Source organism: Palaemon carinicauda, chromosome 19 (assembly GCF_036898095.1).
Source record: "Palaemon carinicauda isolate YSFRI2023 chromosome 19, ASM3689809v2, whole genome shotgun sequence".
Classification (NCBI taxonomy): Eukaryota; Metazoa; Arthropoda; class Malacostraca; order Decapoda; family Palaemonidae; genus Palaemon; species Palaemon carinicauda.
In genome coordinates, this window is record NC_090743.1 from 15,571,162 (window position 1) to 15,588,661 (window position 17,500).

The window sequence follows — 17,500 nt, forward strand, 5'->3', positions numbered from 1 at the left end:
TCTCTCTCTCTCTCTCCCTCTCTCTCTCTCTCCTCACTCTCTCTCTCCTCTCCGAGTTCCTTATAATGCAGTACACCTCTGTTGACCTTATCAGCTTTGAAAAATCTGTGAAATGCGTACATGGTTGTCGTTCGACCATGGTGGGTCGCATGTTGGGTAGACAGAGAAAATATGATTTGATGTTAACATTCTCTCTCTCTCTCTCTCTCCTCTCTCTCTCTCTCTCTCTCTCTTCTCTCTCTCTCTCTCTCTCTCTCTCTCTCTCTCTCTCTCATTTGAAGGATATTAAATGTTTTAATCAGTTATTTATCATTTATATTGTTTTAATCTTTAATCACCTTTAAAGACAGTGTTTATACAGGTAATCTATCTGCATTTTTGTTTATAATCCCTTCGTAGTTTAATTCTATAGAGATGAAGCTGCCATTAACTTTCATATTTATGATTTTAACAATATAATGATACAATGATCATCATCATCACCTCCTACGCCTATTGACGCAAAGTGCCTCGGTTAGATTTCACCAGTCGTCTCTATCCTGAGCCTCAATACTTCTCTATCCATCCTCTCCTACTTCACGCTTCGTAGTCCTCAGCCATGTAGGCCTGTATCTTCGCAATTCTTCTAGTGCTGTGTGGAGCCCAGTAATTATACTAATTACCTTTTCCCCAGAAACATTTTTGTTATTAGTAAGATGGTTGAGGTAAGTCGACGATGAACATAAGGAAATACTCTTCTCCTCGGTCTGTGATCCGTGTTGTTGTTGGGGATTTTCTCTCTTCTTTAGCTTCCCTTTCCTCCATTCATTCTTCGTTGTGCTGAGTTACTTTATTCCATATTTCGGTTGCCAATCTATATAACAGCTATTTAATTGGTTATGGTGGGTTATGATGGCCTGTTGGTAACGTCCTTGCCTGGTGATCGCCACACTGGAGTTCGAGTATAGCTCAAACTCGTTAGTTCCTGTGGTCGCTGTAACCTCGCCATCCTTGCGAGCTAAGTCTGGGTTGTTTGTGGGGAGCCTATGCTTCTATCTGTTGAGTCATCAAGCCATTGCCTGGCCCTCCTTGGTCCTAGCTTGTGTTGGGAGTGGTTTTGGGCGCTAATCATATGTATATAAGGTTAGCTCAAGGGCATTGTCCTACTTGGTAGGGCAATGTCACTGTCCCTTGCGTCTGCGATTCACGAGCGGCCTTTAAACTTTTATGCTTTGCATTCGAGTTGTGGATAGAGACCTGGGAGGCTTTGTAGCGAGTCTTGTATTTATTATTTTGATTAATGCTGTGTTTCTTTCAAATGTCTTATATCTCCAGAAGGAGGAATAGGTGAGTTTGAACCCAAATTGGGTTCATTTCCGGGTGTGAAGTCATCATCAGATGAGTCGTCTTCTGAACTTTGTGCTGCGCTTTCTTCATATTGTGTTGAATCTTGCATATTGTTGTTATTATTACTTGCTAAACTGCAACCCTAGTTGGAAAAGAAGGATGCTATAAGCACGAGGTCTCCAACAAGGAAAATAGCCTAGTGAGAAAAGGAAATAAAAAAATAAACTACAAGAGAAGTTTAAGAACAATGACGTTAAAAGAAATCTTTCATATATAAACTATAAACACTGTAAAATAACAGGAAAAGAAATAGAATAGTGTGCCTGAGTGTATTTCCAGCAAGAGAACTCTACCCAAAGACTGGAAGACCATGGTACAAAGGCTATGGCCCTACCCAAGACTAGAGAACAATGGCTTGAGTTTGGAGTGTACTTCTCCTAGAAGAGGTGCTTCCTGCTGTATATCCTGATTTGCTTGAAATTCGCTTGCTCTGGTAGCACAGTTCTGTTGGCTTTTATTCCTCTTCATGGCGCTTGCTATTTTATTGTTTCTTCAGAGAAATGCTCCGTTGATAAATTTTTATCTGTTAATATGCTCTGGGCTTATAGCATCCTGCTTTTCCAATTAGTTTGGATAATAATGATAATAATATTATTATTATTATTATTATTATTATTATTATTATTATTATTATTATTATTATTATTATTATTATTGAGGGGTAGAATCCTTTTTGACAAAGCCCCAGTTTTAATGATATATTTGTTATTGTAGCATTTCTTGTCTCTTCTTGTATATTCCTTATACCATTTACTTATTTACCTTAAGGGCTGTTTTTTTCTGGTCATATAAACCAACATGGATACGAGAGCAAATTAATGACAGACATTAGACGGACTAAGGCCTCAGACATGTTCTACTTGCGTCTGTTTATAATCTTTATGTTCCAATCCACACCCGCAAATTTTCTTAGTTCGTCAATCCATCTTCTTCTCTTCCTCCCCTTGCTTCTTTTACAATCTCTAGGGACCCATTCCGTTATTTTTAATGTCCATTCACCATTTTACACTGCATATTACTCGTTTATTGTTAGATCCACGCTATCAAAGCACTCACAAAACAAGGAAGTCTTCAGTTTCCTCTTGAAAGTGATTTTTTTTTTTACCCGATATTTCCCTGTATTTTTACTTTTACGTGTCTTGTGCCCTTGCTTGTAGTGGATGTTATATATCTTTTTTTTATGATTTATCGCATTTTCTTTTTGATTAAACCGTTTCTCAGTGGGCACTTCGCTGCTAAAGTTCTACTCTGTTAAAAATTTGCTGTAAAAAACGGTAAAAATACTGGAATGAATTTTGCCAGGCATATGTCGTTTTAAAAACGGATATATTGCCGTGAAGGAGTGATATAACGGTCACCAACCGTAAAAGATAATAACAAAGTAGGGTAAAAATTACAGTCTCCTGTATTTTACCGAAATACGGCTGAGAACAGTATATTTTTCTATGGGGAATTTCAAATTGAAATTACGTTTTTTTAAACAGTGTATGTTGTTGATGTTACCATTTATATACATCCTAAACGTTATATCTATACCTTTTAATGATGTTCGGATATCACATATTCGACCTAACCGCGTCAGGACTCCTTGCTGATGGGAGGAAGGACGCTGGTGAATGTGAATATACGCTACCGGGGTCTAAGCGATGTCAGGCAGGGCAGCCGATCTGGTATATGGTCTAACCCAAAGCCAAAGCAAAGCACTTCGAAAAGAAGGCAACCGTGCTTACCCCATACAAAATAGAAAAAAAAACACTCATAGAAGTTAGCGACAAGTACAGTTAGAATCAAAAGAACGCAGACACCCGGGGGAAATCTTTCGTCAGATGTCTCTAGTGTTCCAGTGACAAAACAGGCAAGGTGTTGCTCTTCTTACTACTACTATGAAATGGGCGGGGCCCTCTCCAACCTTAGCGAATCAAAGACAGCAACGGGGTGTTTTAGCTAGTGAAAGCATTAAAATTTTACAAATCGAGTTGCCATATTTCATTCTGTTTTATCATTTGACGTTTTGAATATCCCCTGCAAATACTGAATACACACACACACATATATACTGTATATATATATATATATATATATATATATATATATATATATATATATATATATATATATATATATATGTGTGTGTGTGTGTGTGTGTGTGTGTGTGTGTGTGTGTGTGTGTGTGTGTGTGTGTGTGTGTATATCATGAATCCGCAAAATCGTGTAGAAATTGTTGGAGTATCGCAGTTAAACAATTCCTTCCGTTAACAGCTACATTAGATTATTCCGACATAAGTCTTGTTCAAGTCACCGATGAAAGAAAAAGTACTTTCAGATATGGTTCGATGTAAAATAATAATAATAAAAAAAACACCATACATGAGTTATACCGGCCTAAATGACATTCAGAGAGAGAGAGAGAGAGAGAGAGAGAGAGAGAGAGAGTGAGAGATTCGGCCTGAATACATCGTTTTTAATATATTTGTTGTACTTTAGTCAAAATTCGCCTGTAACTTTTTGAGTTAGGTTGGTGACAAACAGACAGAGGTGAAAACATGACCTCTTTGGCGGAGGTAATAATAATAATAATAATAATAATAATAATAATAATAATAATAATAATAATAATAATAAAAATAATAATTTGACCAAAACGTAAATTTTGAGAGTTCTGACTAGGTGAATATTTGCCCGCGCACTGAGCCCTTTTATAATTTGGAATTGAAAAATATTTCTTTGGATTTATTAAACAGACGGGGCGTAACCCACGTAATTAGTTCTTCTTACCTTATAAATTCTTGGAAATTATCCATTTATCCAAACTTACCGAAACCTTGTAATCCTTACAGAAACCACACTATTACATCCATTCTTGCCTATGTGTCTTTCACCAATTCCAACTCCTATAGTCCATTTCTTTTAGCGATGCATATTTGCACCGACTCGTGGCGTAAACTTTTCCGAGCTAAAAGGGCACCGCCGCGAGTCGTTGCAAATATGCATCGCTAAAAGAAATGGACTATAGTGAGATAAAGATTCACTTCACGATCATCATGTCTCTAGAGAATGGAACTTGTAATGTTTCTCAAGATAATATTTATTTTGAAATTGAGTGTTATGTAAGTGGGGGATATAAAATCGACGCTATCTTTTATCATATATCATGGAGAGAGAGAGAGAGAGAGAGAGAGAGAGAGAGAGAGAGAGAGAGAGAGAGAGAGAGAGAGAGAGAGAGAGGTTGGCGAGGAACTGAGAAGGGGTGAAAGAGTGAGGGTGGTGAGAGCGAGAAGGGGTGAGAGAGGGAGAGAATAGTGGAGTCAAAGAGGATTGGGGGCCAAGATGTTCATTCCACACCAATTATGTTACAGATGAACTCTTTATGATTAGTTGGCAGCTTGACTTCGCGTTATCCATTTCAGTGTTAAAATTACAAACCTCATTTCTAACTAAGCTGATATTTAGTTCCCGATAATCTGTTGCGGTACGTCTTTATGGTGCGATTTGTGAAACGACAGGAAAAAATAAAAGAATAAAGTCACGCTATTTTTAAGGAACAAGACACTAATGATTTCAATAGATTAAACAGAATTATATTTGAATAAGAACTTATTTTGGGTCAGAGTTCGTGAACAAATGCACAAAAGCTATCTAAGATATGGTACCAATGGGGTAAGGGGTGGGTGCGCTTTAAAAAATTTAATTTCAAGGTTTTAAGCAATGTTTTTCTACCTTTTTAGCTAAGCATTTTCAGTTCCTATTGTATAGTTTCTTTTTTTACGGTACATATGTTTATTTTTCTAGTTTTATTACCCTGGTTTTTGGATAGCTTATTGGAAGATGTAAATGAGAATATAGCAGCTGGACAGTAATCAGTTTCAGTAATCAGTAATAGGGATGTGGTTAAGAATCAACCTGAAGGAACTGTTTCATGGCGACTGAGACATCTTTGATCAGCTGGTGTCTGATGTTTATAGAACTGGATCAGTTCAAAGCCCAGTTGGAATCTACATGGAAGAATTTGGATTCTGTAAAGATGATGGACTGAAATTAGTCCCTCGTATGACTGAACCCATTCCTGAGAAGATTCAAAAGTCCAGTCTACTACCGAAGAAAACGATCTGAAGAACAAACTCGCATAGAGACCTGAAACTGTGCTGGGAATTACAGCATCAAGATTCAGATTTTTTTTCTCGATTATTGCTTGTCATATGCCCTTCGATGGTCAATTTATCCCTGCTATATCGGGATCTGTGTCTGGTTGGCTACTGCCAATTCTCCAAACTGTACGACAACTATGTACGCATATAAATGTATATGCATATATATCTGTATATATATATATATATATATATATATATATATATATATATATATATATATATATATATATATATATATATATGCATATATATCTGTATATATATAATATATATATTTATATATATATATTATACACACACACACACACACATATATATATATATATATATATATATATATATATATATATATATATATATATATATATATATATACACGCACACACACATATACATATATATATATACATACGTACACACACACACGCACACACACACACACACATATATATATATATATATTACATATATATATATATTTGATAAATTTTGCACATTTAGACGGGTTTTTCATATTCAAATAAGCCACATATTTTTGATACATTAATGTCTGGATTCTCTTAACGACCTCGGAATCAGAGCCCCAGGCGAAGTCACACAAAGACAACAGCTTCTGACTGGCCGGGAGTCGAACACGGGTTCAGGAAACTTGTATGAACATTGATATACCACTTGGCCAAGTGGTATGTCAGAGTTCAACTCCCGGCCAGTCAGAAGCTGTTGTCTTTGTGTGATTTTGCCTGGGGCTCTAGTCTTGAGGTCATTAAGAGAATCCAGACATTACTGTATAAGAAATATATGGCTTATATGAATATATATATATATATATATATATATATATATATATATATATATATATGTGTGTGTGTGTATATATATATATATATATATATATATATATATATATATATATATATATATATATATATATATATATATATATGTATATATAATTACAGAATTTCTTAGATTTTTTAACGGGGAACCCAGCCATGCCAGCCGGAAACGGGGAGCCCCGCTATGCCAGCAGGAACGGTGGAGCTCCGCCCTGCGAGCAAGAAAGGGTAGCCCTGCCCTGCAAGCAAGAAGGGGGGGAGCTCCGGCCTGCGAGCAAGAAAGGGTAGCCCCGCCCTGCTAGCAAGAAGGGGGGAGCTCTGCCCTGCCTACGGGAATAGGGGAGCCCGCCCTGCCAGCGGGAAGAAGGGAGGCCCGCGTTGCCAGTGGGAGGGTGGGAGCCCCGCCCTGCCAACAGGAAGGGGGGAGCCCCGCCCTGCCAGTGAGAAGGGGGCAGCCCCACCCAGCCAGCGGGAAGGGGGGAGCCCCGCCCAGCCAGCGGGAAGGGGGGAGCCCCGCCCTGCCAGCAGAAAGGTGGGAGCCCCGCCCTGCCAGCGGAAAGGGGGGAGCCCCGCCCTGCCAGTGGGGAGGGGGGAGCCCCGCCCTGCCAGCGGGAAGGGGGGAGCCCCGCCCTGCCAGCGGGAAGGGGGAAGCCATGCCCTGCCAGCGGGAAGGGGGAGCCCCGCCCTGCCAGTGGGAAGGGGGGAGCCCCACCCTGCCAGCGGGAAAGAGGGAGCCCCGCCCTGCCAGCGGGAGGGGGGGAACCCCACCCTGCCACCGAGAAGGGGAGCCCCGCCCTGCCACCGAGAAGGGGGGAGCCCTGCCCCGCCCCGCCCCGCCCCGCCCCGCCAGCGGAAAGGGGGAGCCCTGCCAGCGGGAAGGGGGGAGCCCCGTCCTGCCATCAGGAAGGGGGGAGCCCCGCCCTGCCAGCGGGAAGGGGGGACCCCCGCCCTGCCAGCGGGAAGGGAGGAGCCCCGCCCTGCCAGCGGGAAGGGGGGAGCCCCGCCCTGCCAGCGGGAAGGGTGGAGCCCCGCCCTGCCAGCGGGAAGGGAGGAGCCCCGCCCTGCCAGCGGGAAGGGGGGAGCCCCGCCCTGCCAGCGGGAAGGGGGGAGGCCCGCCCTGCCAGCGGGAAGGGGGGAGCCCCGCCCTGCCAGCGGGAAGGGGGGAGCCCCGCCCTGCCAGCGGGAAGGGGGGAAGCGCCACCCTGCCAGCGGGAAGGGGTGAGCCCCGCCCTGCCAGCGGGAAGGGAGGAAGCCCTGTCCTGCCAGCGGGAAGGGGGGAGCCCCGCCCTGCCAGCGGGAAGGGGGAGCCCCGCCCTGCCAGCGGGAAGGGGGGAGCCCTGCCCTGCCAGCAGGAAGGGGGAGGCCCTCCCTGCCAGCGGGAAGGGGGGAGCCCCGCCCTGCCAGCGGGAAGGGGGGAGCCCCGCCCTGCCAGCGGGAAGGGGGGAAGCGCCACCCTGCCAGCGGGAAGGGGGGAAGCGCCACCCTGCCAGCGGGAAGGGGGGAGCCCCGCCCTGCCAGCGGGAAGGGGGGAAGCCCTGTCCTGCCAGCGGGAAGGGGGGAGCCCCGCCCTGCCAGTGGGAAGGGGGGAGCCCCGCCCTGCCAGCGGGAAGGGGGGAGCCCTGCCCTGCCAGCAGGAAGGGGGAGGCCCTCCCTGCCAGCGGGAAGGGGGAGGCCCTCCCTGCCAGCGGGAAGGCGGAGGCCCTCCCTGCCAGCGGGAAGGGGGAGGCCCTCCCTGCCAGAGGGAAGGGGGAGGCCCTCTGGGCTAGCAGGAAGGGGGGAGCCCTGCCCAGCCAACAATAGAGAGTTCCTGTATCTAGCTTATTTTTAAAAAAAAACATGAAGGGTGGAATCAGGAAGGCAGTCATGAAAAGCAAAACAAGAATCTTGAAGACTTCTTCCTCTTGGAGAGAAAGAAGTCTTCAAAATTCTTGTTTTGCTTTTCATGACTGCCTTTCTGAGTCCACTTGTCGTTGATCCCTTTCTTCTTAGAAGAAAGAAGTTCTCAAAACAAGAATCTTGAAGACTTCTCCTTTCTCCATGAGGAAGAAGAAGTCTTCATGATTATTGTTTTGAAGAATTCTTCTTCCTCATGGAGAGAAAGGAGAAGTCTTCAAGATTCTTGCTTTGAAGACTTCTTTCTTCTAAGAAGAAAGGGATCAACGACAAGTGGAAACATGAAGGCAGTAATGGAAAGTAAAACAGGAATTTTGAAGACTTCTTTTTCTCCATAAGAAAGAAGAAGTCTTCAAGATTCTTGTTTTGAAGACTTCTTCTTCCTCATGGAGAGAAAGGAGAAGTCTTCTAAATTATTGTTTTGCTTTTCATGAATGCCTTTCTGATTCCACTTGTCGTTGATCCCTTTCTTCTTAGAGGAAAGAAGTAAAAGAATCTTGAAGACTTCTCCTTTCTCTCCATGAAGAAGAAGAAGTCTTCATGATTCTTGTTTAGAAGATTTCTTCTTCCTCATGGAGAGACAGGAGAAGTCTTCAAGATTCTTGCTTTGAAGACTTCTTTCTTCTAAAAAGAAAGGGATCAACGACAAATGGAATCAGGAAGGCAGTCATGAAAAGCAAAACAAGAATTTTGAAGACTTCTTCCTCTCCATGAGGAAGAAGTCTTCAAGATTCTTGTTTTGAAGACTTCTTTCTTCTAAGAAGAAAGGAATCAACGACAAGTGGAATCAGGAAGGCAGTCATGAAAAGCAAAACAGGAATCTTGAAGACTAATAACTAATTTATTTGAAAGGATTCCGACAGAAAATACAGGAGGAAGAGGGAGACAGGAAGGAGAACGAGAGAGAAGAAATAATGTATCCGAAAAGGAGAATTAGTTGTCATTTATTGATCAGTTTACGTTTGTGCTGATTTGAAATGAGGAAGTATAGATCATAATGTTGAAGATCCAAAAATAAAGATTGTGCAGAATAAGGCGGAAACTGTACAGAAGTAGAGAATATTGAAAGACCAAATCCGAAATAGTCTTAGAAATCCTCCCAACTCGTTGTTCGGCTCCAATTTGTTTTTCTTCATCAATAGGTAAGTTGAATGCTTTCCTATCAGAGCTCCAAAAGATTTTTAGTCTCTCTGTTAGGAGAAATATGGAATACCGGTGCATTTCCAAATCGGATTCAAATTGTCATTCGTCTTGAGAAGGAATGTTAGAAAAGGTAAAAAGATGGTTTTGATCGTTTTATTGATCAACCCAAATTTGCAAGATTTTATCACCGACTTGCCTCTGAGGTCATGAAAAAGAAAACAAGATTTGGGTGATGCAGAAAATGCTTTGGTGAAATTTAAGAGAATTATTAAGTCTGCGACTTTGGAAGAAAACCAAAATACATCGTCTGAAAGGAATCAACAACAAGTGGAATCAGGAAGGCAGTTATGAAACCTAAACAAGAATATTCAAGTCTAACAATGGATTTATTTTAAAGGATTCGGACAGAAAATGCAGGAAGAAGAGGGAGACAGGAAGGAGAACGGGAGAGAAACTGGCCAAACGAATACTCTGAGGAAAGAGTTTGTTGCCCTTTATCAGGACCCCTAAAAGATTGATACGCAATCGGGACGTGAAAACAAAAGTTAGCTTACGGGAAGAGTAGGAACAGGGTACTGTCACACACGTGCACACGTGTGTGTGTGTGTATATATATATATATATATATATATATATATATATATATATATATATATAGGCCTATATATATATATATATATATATATATATATACATATATGTATATATATATATATATATATATATATATATATATATATATATATATATATATATATATATATATATATATATATATATATATATATATAATGTGTGTGTGTTTGCTGGGTATTATTTTCTTAACTGTTACTATTTTGCTAATTTTTATGATGAATTAATTTATGGGGGAATAAAACATTAAAGGGGATTTCTTATAATTACGTTTTGATATAACTGACCATAGCAGACATAAGTAGGGTATTAAGAAACTAAATCTTCCTCATTCCTGTTTTTCTGTGGCTAAACTAACTAGTTTAGCATTTAAGTCCTATGGAATTAGGACACCCTTCATGGATGTTGATGCTTATGGAGATGTAGACCCAAATGCTATTTTTCCTTCGTTTTTTATAAAGACCACTGATTTCTTAGTTCTTAAGTTGTCTGCTATTTTTTTCAAGTTATCAAATTATATATATATATATATATATATATATATATATATATATATATATATATATATATATTTATATACATACACACACACACACACATATATATATATATATATATATATATATATATATATATATATATATATATATATATATATATATATATATCACAAGCACACGTGATTTCAATCAATGTAAATATCACCCACGAATGGCATTTAATACCGAATTCTATCTTGGAAATGTATATCCACTTGGAATTCCTTTTATGGTGACAGCTTCTGACCGGGTGGAGATTCGAACCCCACTTGTTCGGCTGGAAACCATGCCTGGGAAGACTCTACCGACTTGATAGCTCAGTCGGTAGAGTCTTCCCAGGCATGGTTTCCAGCCGAACAGGAGGGGGTTCGAATCTCCACCCGGCCAGAAGCTGTTACCATAAAAGGAATTCCAAGTGGATATATATTCCCAAGATAGAATTCGGTATTAAATGCCATTCGTGGGTGATATATATATATATATATATATATATATATATATATATATATATATATATATATATATATATATATATATATATATATATATAGTCACAAAAGGAGAACTGAGTTTGTGTTTTCATTTTTCCTTTCATGGCTATAATACTTGACTATTTTATGCTCATCACGTGTTAGCTTTTGTGATTTCTACACACACACACACATATATGTATATATATATATATATATATATATATATATATATATATATATATATATATATATATATATATATATATATAATGATCAATTTTGTGCATTTAGACGTGTTTTTCATATTTATATAAGTCATATATTATAATCCCTTAATATCTGGATTCTCTCTATACCTCGGAATCAGAGAACCAAGGGGGAATCAACTCAAGAGGTAATAGCTTCTGGTTGGCCGGGGAATCGAACCCTGGTCCGAGAAACTGGTGCGAAAATTGGTATTACACACATACACACACACACACACACACACACATATATATATATATATATATATATATATATATATATATATATATATATATATATATATATATATATATATTCAAATAAGCCATATATATTTTTGATACATTATTGTCTGGATTCTCTTAACGACCTCGGGATCAGAGCCCCAGACGAAATCACACAAAGACAAGAGCTTGTGGCCGTCCGGGAATCGAACCCTGGTCCGGACGGTCATAAGCTCTTATCTTTGTTTGATTTCGCCTGGGGCTCTGATTCCGAGGTCGTTAAGAGAATCCAGACATTAATGTATCAAAAATATATATGGCTTATTTGAATATGAAAAACACGTCTAAATGTGCAAAATTTATCATTAATTGAATGCCAAGTAACAAACTACTAATTAGCTACGATGGTGAAGATGGGTTGATTTCAATTCCAAGTACAAAACATCTAAATTCGATAGGTATAAATACGGAAGAATTGTCATTGACTTTTTATCTTTCTTCGTGGCCAAGTGGTAGTCACTGTCTATACATGCTTGCCGGACCAGGGTTCGATTCCCGGACGGTCACAAGCTCTTGTCTTTGTGTGATTTCGCCTGGGGCTCTGATCCCGAGGTCGTTAAGAGAATCCAGACATTAATGTATCAAAAATATATATGGCTTATTTCAATATAAAAAACACGTCTAAATGTGCAAAATTTAATATATATATATATATATATATATATATATATATATATATATATATATATATATATATATATATATATATATATATATATATAATGTGTGTGTTTATTTTGTATTTGCAGTGGATATTTGAGACGTCAAATGATAATAAAGAATTGAAATATGGCAACTCGATTTGTAACTTTTGTATGCTTTTGCTAACAAAGACAGACCTATACTGTCTTTTTGGTTCGCTAAGGTTGGAGAAGGCTCCGCCCATTTCTTAGAAGTAGTAAGAAGAGCAACACCTTGTCTGTTTTGTCATGGGGACACTAGAGACATCTGACGAAAGCTTTCCCCCGAGTGTCGGCGTTCTTTTGATTCTAACTATACCTCTTCGTGATTTATGTATTATTGCCTCCGCCAAGGATGTTTTAAAATTACCTACTTCTAATTATTTATTTATCTATTTGTTTTTCTGTTAGCATGATTACGTCGAAACCTCTTACCGGATTTTCACCAAATTTTAGCAATGGAGACATAGTATGTTCCGGAAAAACGTATTAAATTTTGGAGGCGGTCCAGATTAAGATGGAGATTTTGATTATTATTCTTATTATTATACAGTAGTCATTGGGTGTCAATATATGGAAAAGGGAAAGTTTGGTCCGTAGACTTAAGTAAAATTTTTACAAACTTCTTTGGCGGAGGTCTAAAATCTTTGATTGCTGTTTCTACTTGTTAATTTTTGTATAGCATGTTGCTATATTAACCAGCTCTTTAGTATTTGAAAGAGCATTCATGTGTGGATGAGATCATGGTGAGGGGTGATAGAGATGGTTTGGGCACGCTCTTTGGACTCCCCAAAAGAAATTAGTTCACCAAAATTTAAACTGGGCTCTACAAGGTACTAGAAGAGTTTGAAGACTCAGGCTTACATGGCTGAGGAATATGAAGCATGAAGTAGGAGATGATGAATAGATAAGTATTGATTTAAAATCTCAAAGTAGAGACAACTGGCGAAATCTAACCGAGACCCTTTGCGTCAATAGACGTATGAGATGATGATGATGAATTAATATTTGTATTGATTCAGCTGTAGTTTTAAGCTGTTATGAAAATGGGTAAATGATAATTTGAAAATACAGGGCAACAAGATAAATAATAGATGTTTCTTTTTCAGAATATCGTTCATACGGTATATTGATAAGAAAAATTACCAACGAAACGTCCCTGTCTGGCAATCTACTGGACTGGGGTCGAGACCCGCTCAAGCTTTATAGTTTGGTATAGTGTCTGCAACCTCACCATCCTTGTGAGCTAATCATGTCAGTGGGGTGTTTGGAGGAGCCTTTTGGTCTACCTGCTGATTCACCAGCAGCCATTGCCTGGTCCTCCCTGGTCCTAGCTTGGGTGCTGAGCATATGTGTCTATGGTCAGTCTTCAGGGCATTAGGACTGTCTCTTGCATCTGCCTTTTATGAACAACATTTAAGCCTTTAAAAAGATTTGACTGCATAAGTATTTCAAACTATGAAAAATTCTCTCTCCATAACTTATTTGTGGAATATGTAAGCAAGAATGGTTTGAAATTTCTTTATTATTTATAAATTGTTCGTTTAGGTCTACCTGCTGAGTCATCAGCAGCCATTGCCTGGTCCTCCGTGGTCCTAGCTTGGGTGCTGATCATATGTATATATGGCCAGTCTACAGAACATTGGGACTGTCCCTAGCTTTTGTCATTCATGAGCGATTTTCAAACCTTTAAAAGGATTTTGTAACTGCATCGTCATCATCATCTCCTCCTACGTCTATTGACGCAAAGGGCCTCGATTAGATATCACCAGTCGTCTCTATCTTGAGCTTTTATTATTATTATTATTATTATTTGCTAAGCTAAAACCCTAGTTGGAAAAGCAAGATGCTTTATGTCCAGGGGCCCCAACGGGGAAAATAGCCCAGTGAAGAAAGGAAACAAGGAAAAATAGAATATTTAAGAACAACAATAGAATAAATATTTCTTATATAAACTATAAAAACTTTAAAAAAAAAAAAAGAGGAAGAGAAATTAGATAGTATAGTGTGCCCGAGTGTACCCTCAAGCAAGAGAACTCAAACCCAAGACTGTGGAAGACTTTGGTACAGAGGCTATGGCACTACCCAAGACTAGAGAACAATTTTTTGATTTTTTTAGTGTCCTTCTCCTAGAAGAGCTGCTTACCAATGCTAAAGAGTCTCTTCTACCATCAACAAGAGGAAAGTAGCTACTGAACAATTACAGTGCAGTAGTGAACCCCTTGGGTGAAGAATTGTTTGGTGATCTCAGTGTTGTCCGGTGTATGAGGACAGAAGAGAATCTGTAAAGAATAGCCAGACTATTGGGTGTATGTGTAGGCAAAGGGAAAGAACCGTAACCAGAGAGAAGGATCCAATGCAGTACTGTCTGGCCAGTCAAAGGACCCCATAACTCTCTAGCGGTAGTATCTCAACTCAATACTTCTCCATTCATCATCTACTTCGTGCTTCATAGACCTGCATAAGTATTTTAAAATATAAAAGATTCTCTTTCTATTCTAAGTTGTTTGTGGAATATGTAAACAAGACTAGCTTGAAATTTCTTTATTACTTGAAAATTGTCTTCTACACAGGAATCAAATTATTGGAATTTCCTTCGTGGACAGATTATGCGTTAAAGGGTTGTGATTTTCCAATTTATTTAATATAAACAGTTACAATTTTATATTATACAATTGCCATTTAGTAATTAAGCTACTAATATGATTTTCCAATTTATTTGATATAAATTATATATGTGAATCTTAAATGAAAATGAATTATAGTTTATTTTACAATGTGTTCATTTAAGATTTATCCATTTTATAACAATCTAGCTATTACAATTTCAATTTCATATTAACTTGAAGTAAATTTAAATCAATAATTTGAATTTATTCAAATATTTTATGAAATGAATTATAGTCTCAATTTAAAATTTAACCATTTTATACCGATCCAGCTTTTACAATTTCAATTAGATATTAACATCAAATAAATTTCCATCAATAAAACCAAGGTTACTATATTTTAACTAAAACAATATTCACTTTTCAGCCACGCCTTTCAAATTACTGTAGGCCTTCAATTAAATGAATAATAGTCTGTTTTAAGTAAGGTTGATTCAAGATTTATCCATTTTATATCGATCCAGCTTTTACAGTTTGATATTAACATCAAATAAATTTCCATCAAGAAAAACTAAGTTAATTCATTTTTAACTGAAACATCATTCACTTTTCCGTGGCCCTTTCAAGTTGAGCCGTTAATTAAATGAATTATTGTCTATTTTTAAAAAGGGTTAATTTAAAATTTAACCATTTTATATCAATCCAGCCATTACAATTTGATATTAATATCAAATAAATTTCCATCAATGAAAACAAGGTCAATTTATTTTAACTAGACCATCATTCACTTTTCCGCCACGCCTTTCAAACTGGGCTTTGCAATCTGGAAGACAGGATGATTGAGAGGAGCGTAAAATTTCTGGGCTTCGACTTTTGAGAATCCTGTGGCTTCGACGGCCTTCAGGATGTCCCGGTTGAGGTGGCAGTTGTCGAAAAGGAAGGGCCACACGCCGAAGAAGGTCAGCAGGCTCTGGAGTCTTCTTCGCAGGCCGTGGTTAGCCTCGTCGAATTCGTGGATGTGTTCGTAGAAGTAGAATTTGCCCCCCTGAGGAAAGAGTAGAGGGCTATTAGAAATCATTATTCCTTCGGGGGGGGGGGGGGGGGGAATATATTTGTCGGAATTTGTCAGATTTTGTCATTTTGTTGGGTTGGGAATCTTGTATGTCGCAATTTGTCATGTTGATTTGGGAATTATATTTGTCGGAATTTGGCAGTTTGTCATTTTGTTGGGTTGGGAATTATATTTGTCGGAATTTGTCAGTTTGTCATTTTGTTGGGTTGGGAATTATATTTGTCGGAATTTCTCAGTGTCAAATTGTTGTGTTGGGAATTATATTTGTCGGAATTTGTCAGTTTGTCGTTTTGTTGGGTTGGGAATTATGTATGTCGGAATTTATCATATTGTTGAGTTGGGAATTATATTTGTCGGAATTTGTCAGAGTTTGTCATTTTGTTGGGCTGGGAATTATATTTGTCGGAATTTCCTTGTGTGTCAATTTGTTGAGTTGGGAATTATATTTGTCGGAATTTATCAGATTTTGTCAATTTGTTGGTTTGGGAATTATATTTGTCGGAATTTGTCAGTTTGTCATTTTATGGGGCTGAGAATTATATTCGTCGGAATTTGTCTGTGTCAATTTGTTGAGTTGGGAATTATATTTGTCGGAATTTATCAGTTTGTCATTTTATGGGGCTGAGAATTATATTCGTCGGAATTTGTCTGTGTCAATTTGTTGGGTTGGGAATTATATTGGTCGGAGTTTGTCAGAGTGTCATTTTGCTGGGTTGTGAATTATATTTGTCGGAATTTATCGGTTAATCTATTTGTTGGGTTGGGAATTATATTTGTCGGAATTTATCAGAGTTTGTCAATTTGTTAGGTTGGGAATTATATTTGTCGGAAGTTGTCAGTTTGTCACTTTTTTGGGAGGGGAATTATATTTTTAGGAATTTATCAGTTTGTCGTTTTGTTGGGTTGGGAATTATGTATGTCGGAATTTGGCAGAGTTTGTAATTTTGTTGTGTTGGGAATTATTTTTGTCGGAATTTGTCAGTGTGTCAATTTGTTGTGTTGGGAATTATATTTGTCGGAATTTTTCAGTTTATCATTTTGTTGGGTTCGGAATTATATTTGTCGAAATTTGTGAGAGTTTATCATTTTGTTGGTTTGGGAATTATATTTGTCGGAAGTTGTCAGAGTTTGTCACTTTGTTTGTTTGGGAATTATATTTGTTGGAATTTGTCAGAGTTTGTCATATTGTTGCGTTGGGAATTGTATTTGTCGGAATTTGTCAGTGTCATTTTGTTGGATTGAAAATTATATATGTCGGAATTTGTCAGTTTGTCATTTTATTGGGTTGGGAATTATATTTGTGGGAATTTGTCAGTTTGTCATTTTGTTGGGATGGGAATTATATTTGCCGGAATTTGTCAGTTTGTTGGGAGGGAAAATATTCTTGTCAGAATTTATCAGTTCGTCAATCTGTTGGTTGGGGAAATAATCTTCTTGGAATATCTCAGAGTTCGTCAATTTTTACAAGTTCGAATTTATCAGAATTTTTCAATTTGTTGGGTTGGTATTTATACTTCTCGGAATTTGTCAGAGTTTGTTAATTTGTTGGGTAATGAAA

At 38.5% G+C, this 17,500-nt stretch overlaps 1 protein-coding gene across 1 annotated transcript in view; it reads right to left on the reverse strand.

The window, feature by feature from the left end:
- Nucleotides 1-14,849: 14,849 nt before the first annotated feature.
- Nucleotides 14,850-17,500, reverse strand: part of LOC137658152 (thiol S-methyltransferase TMT1A-like) — a 24,586-nt gene continuing 21,935 nt past the window's right edge. Inside the window, exon 6 of the mRNA XM_068392834.1 lies at nt 14,850-15,915. Within this exon, the coding sequence (XP_068248935.1) occupies nt 15,655-15,915 (261 nt within the window). The 3' untranslated portion in view covers nt 14,850-15,654. The remainder of the gene's footprint in view (nt 15,916-17,500) is intronic.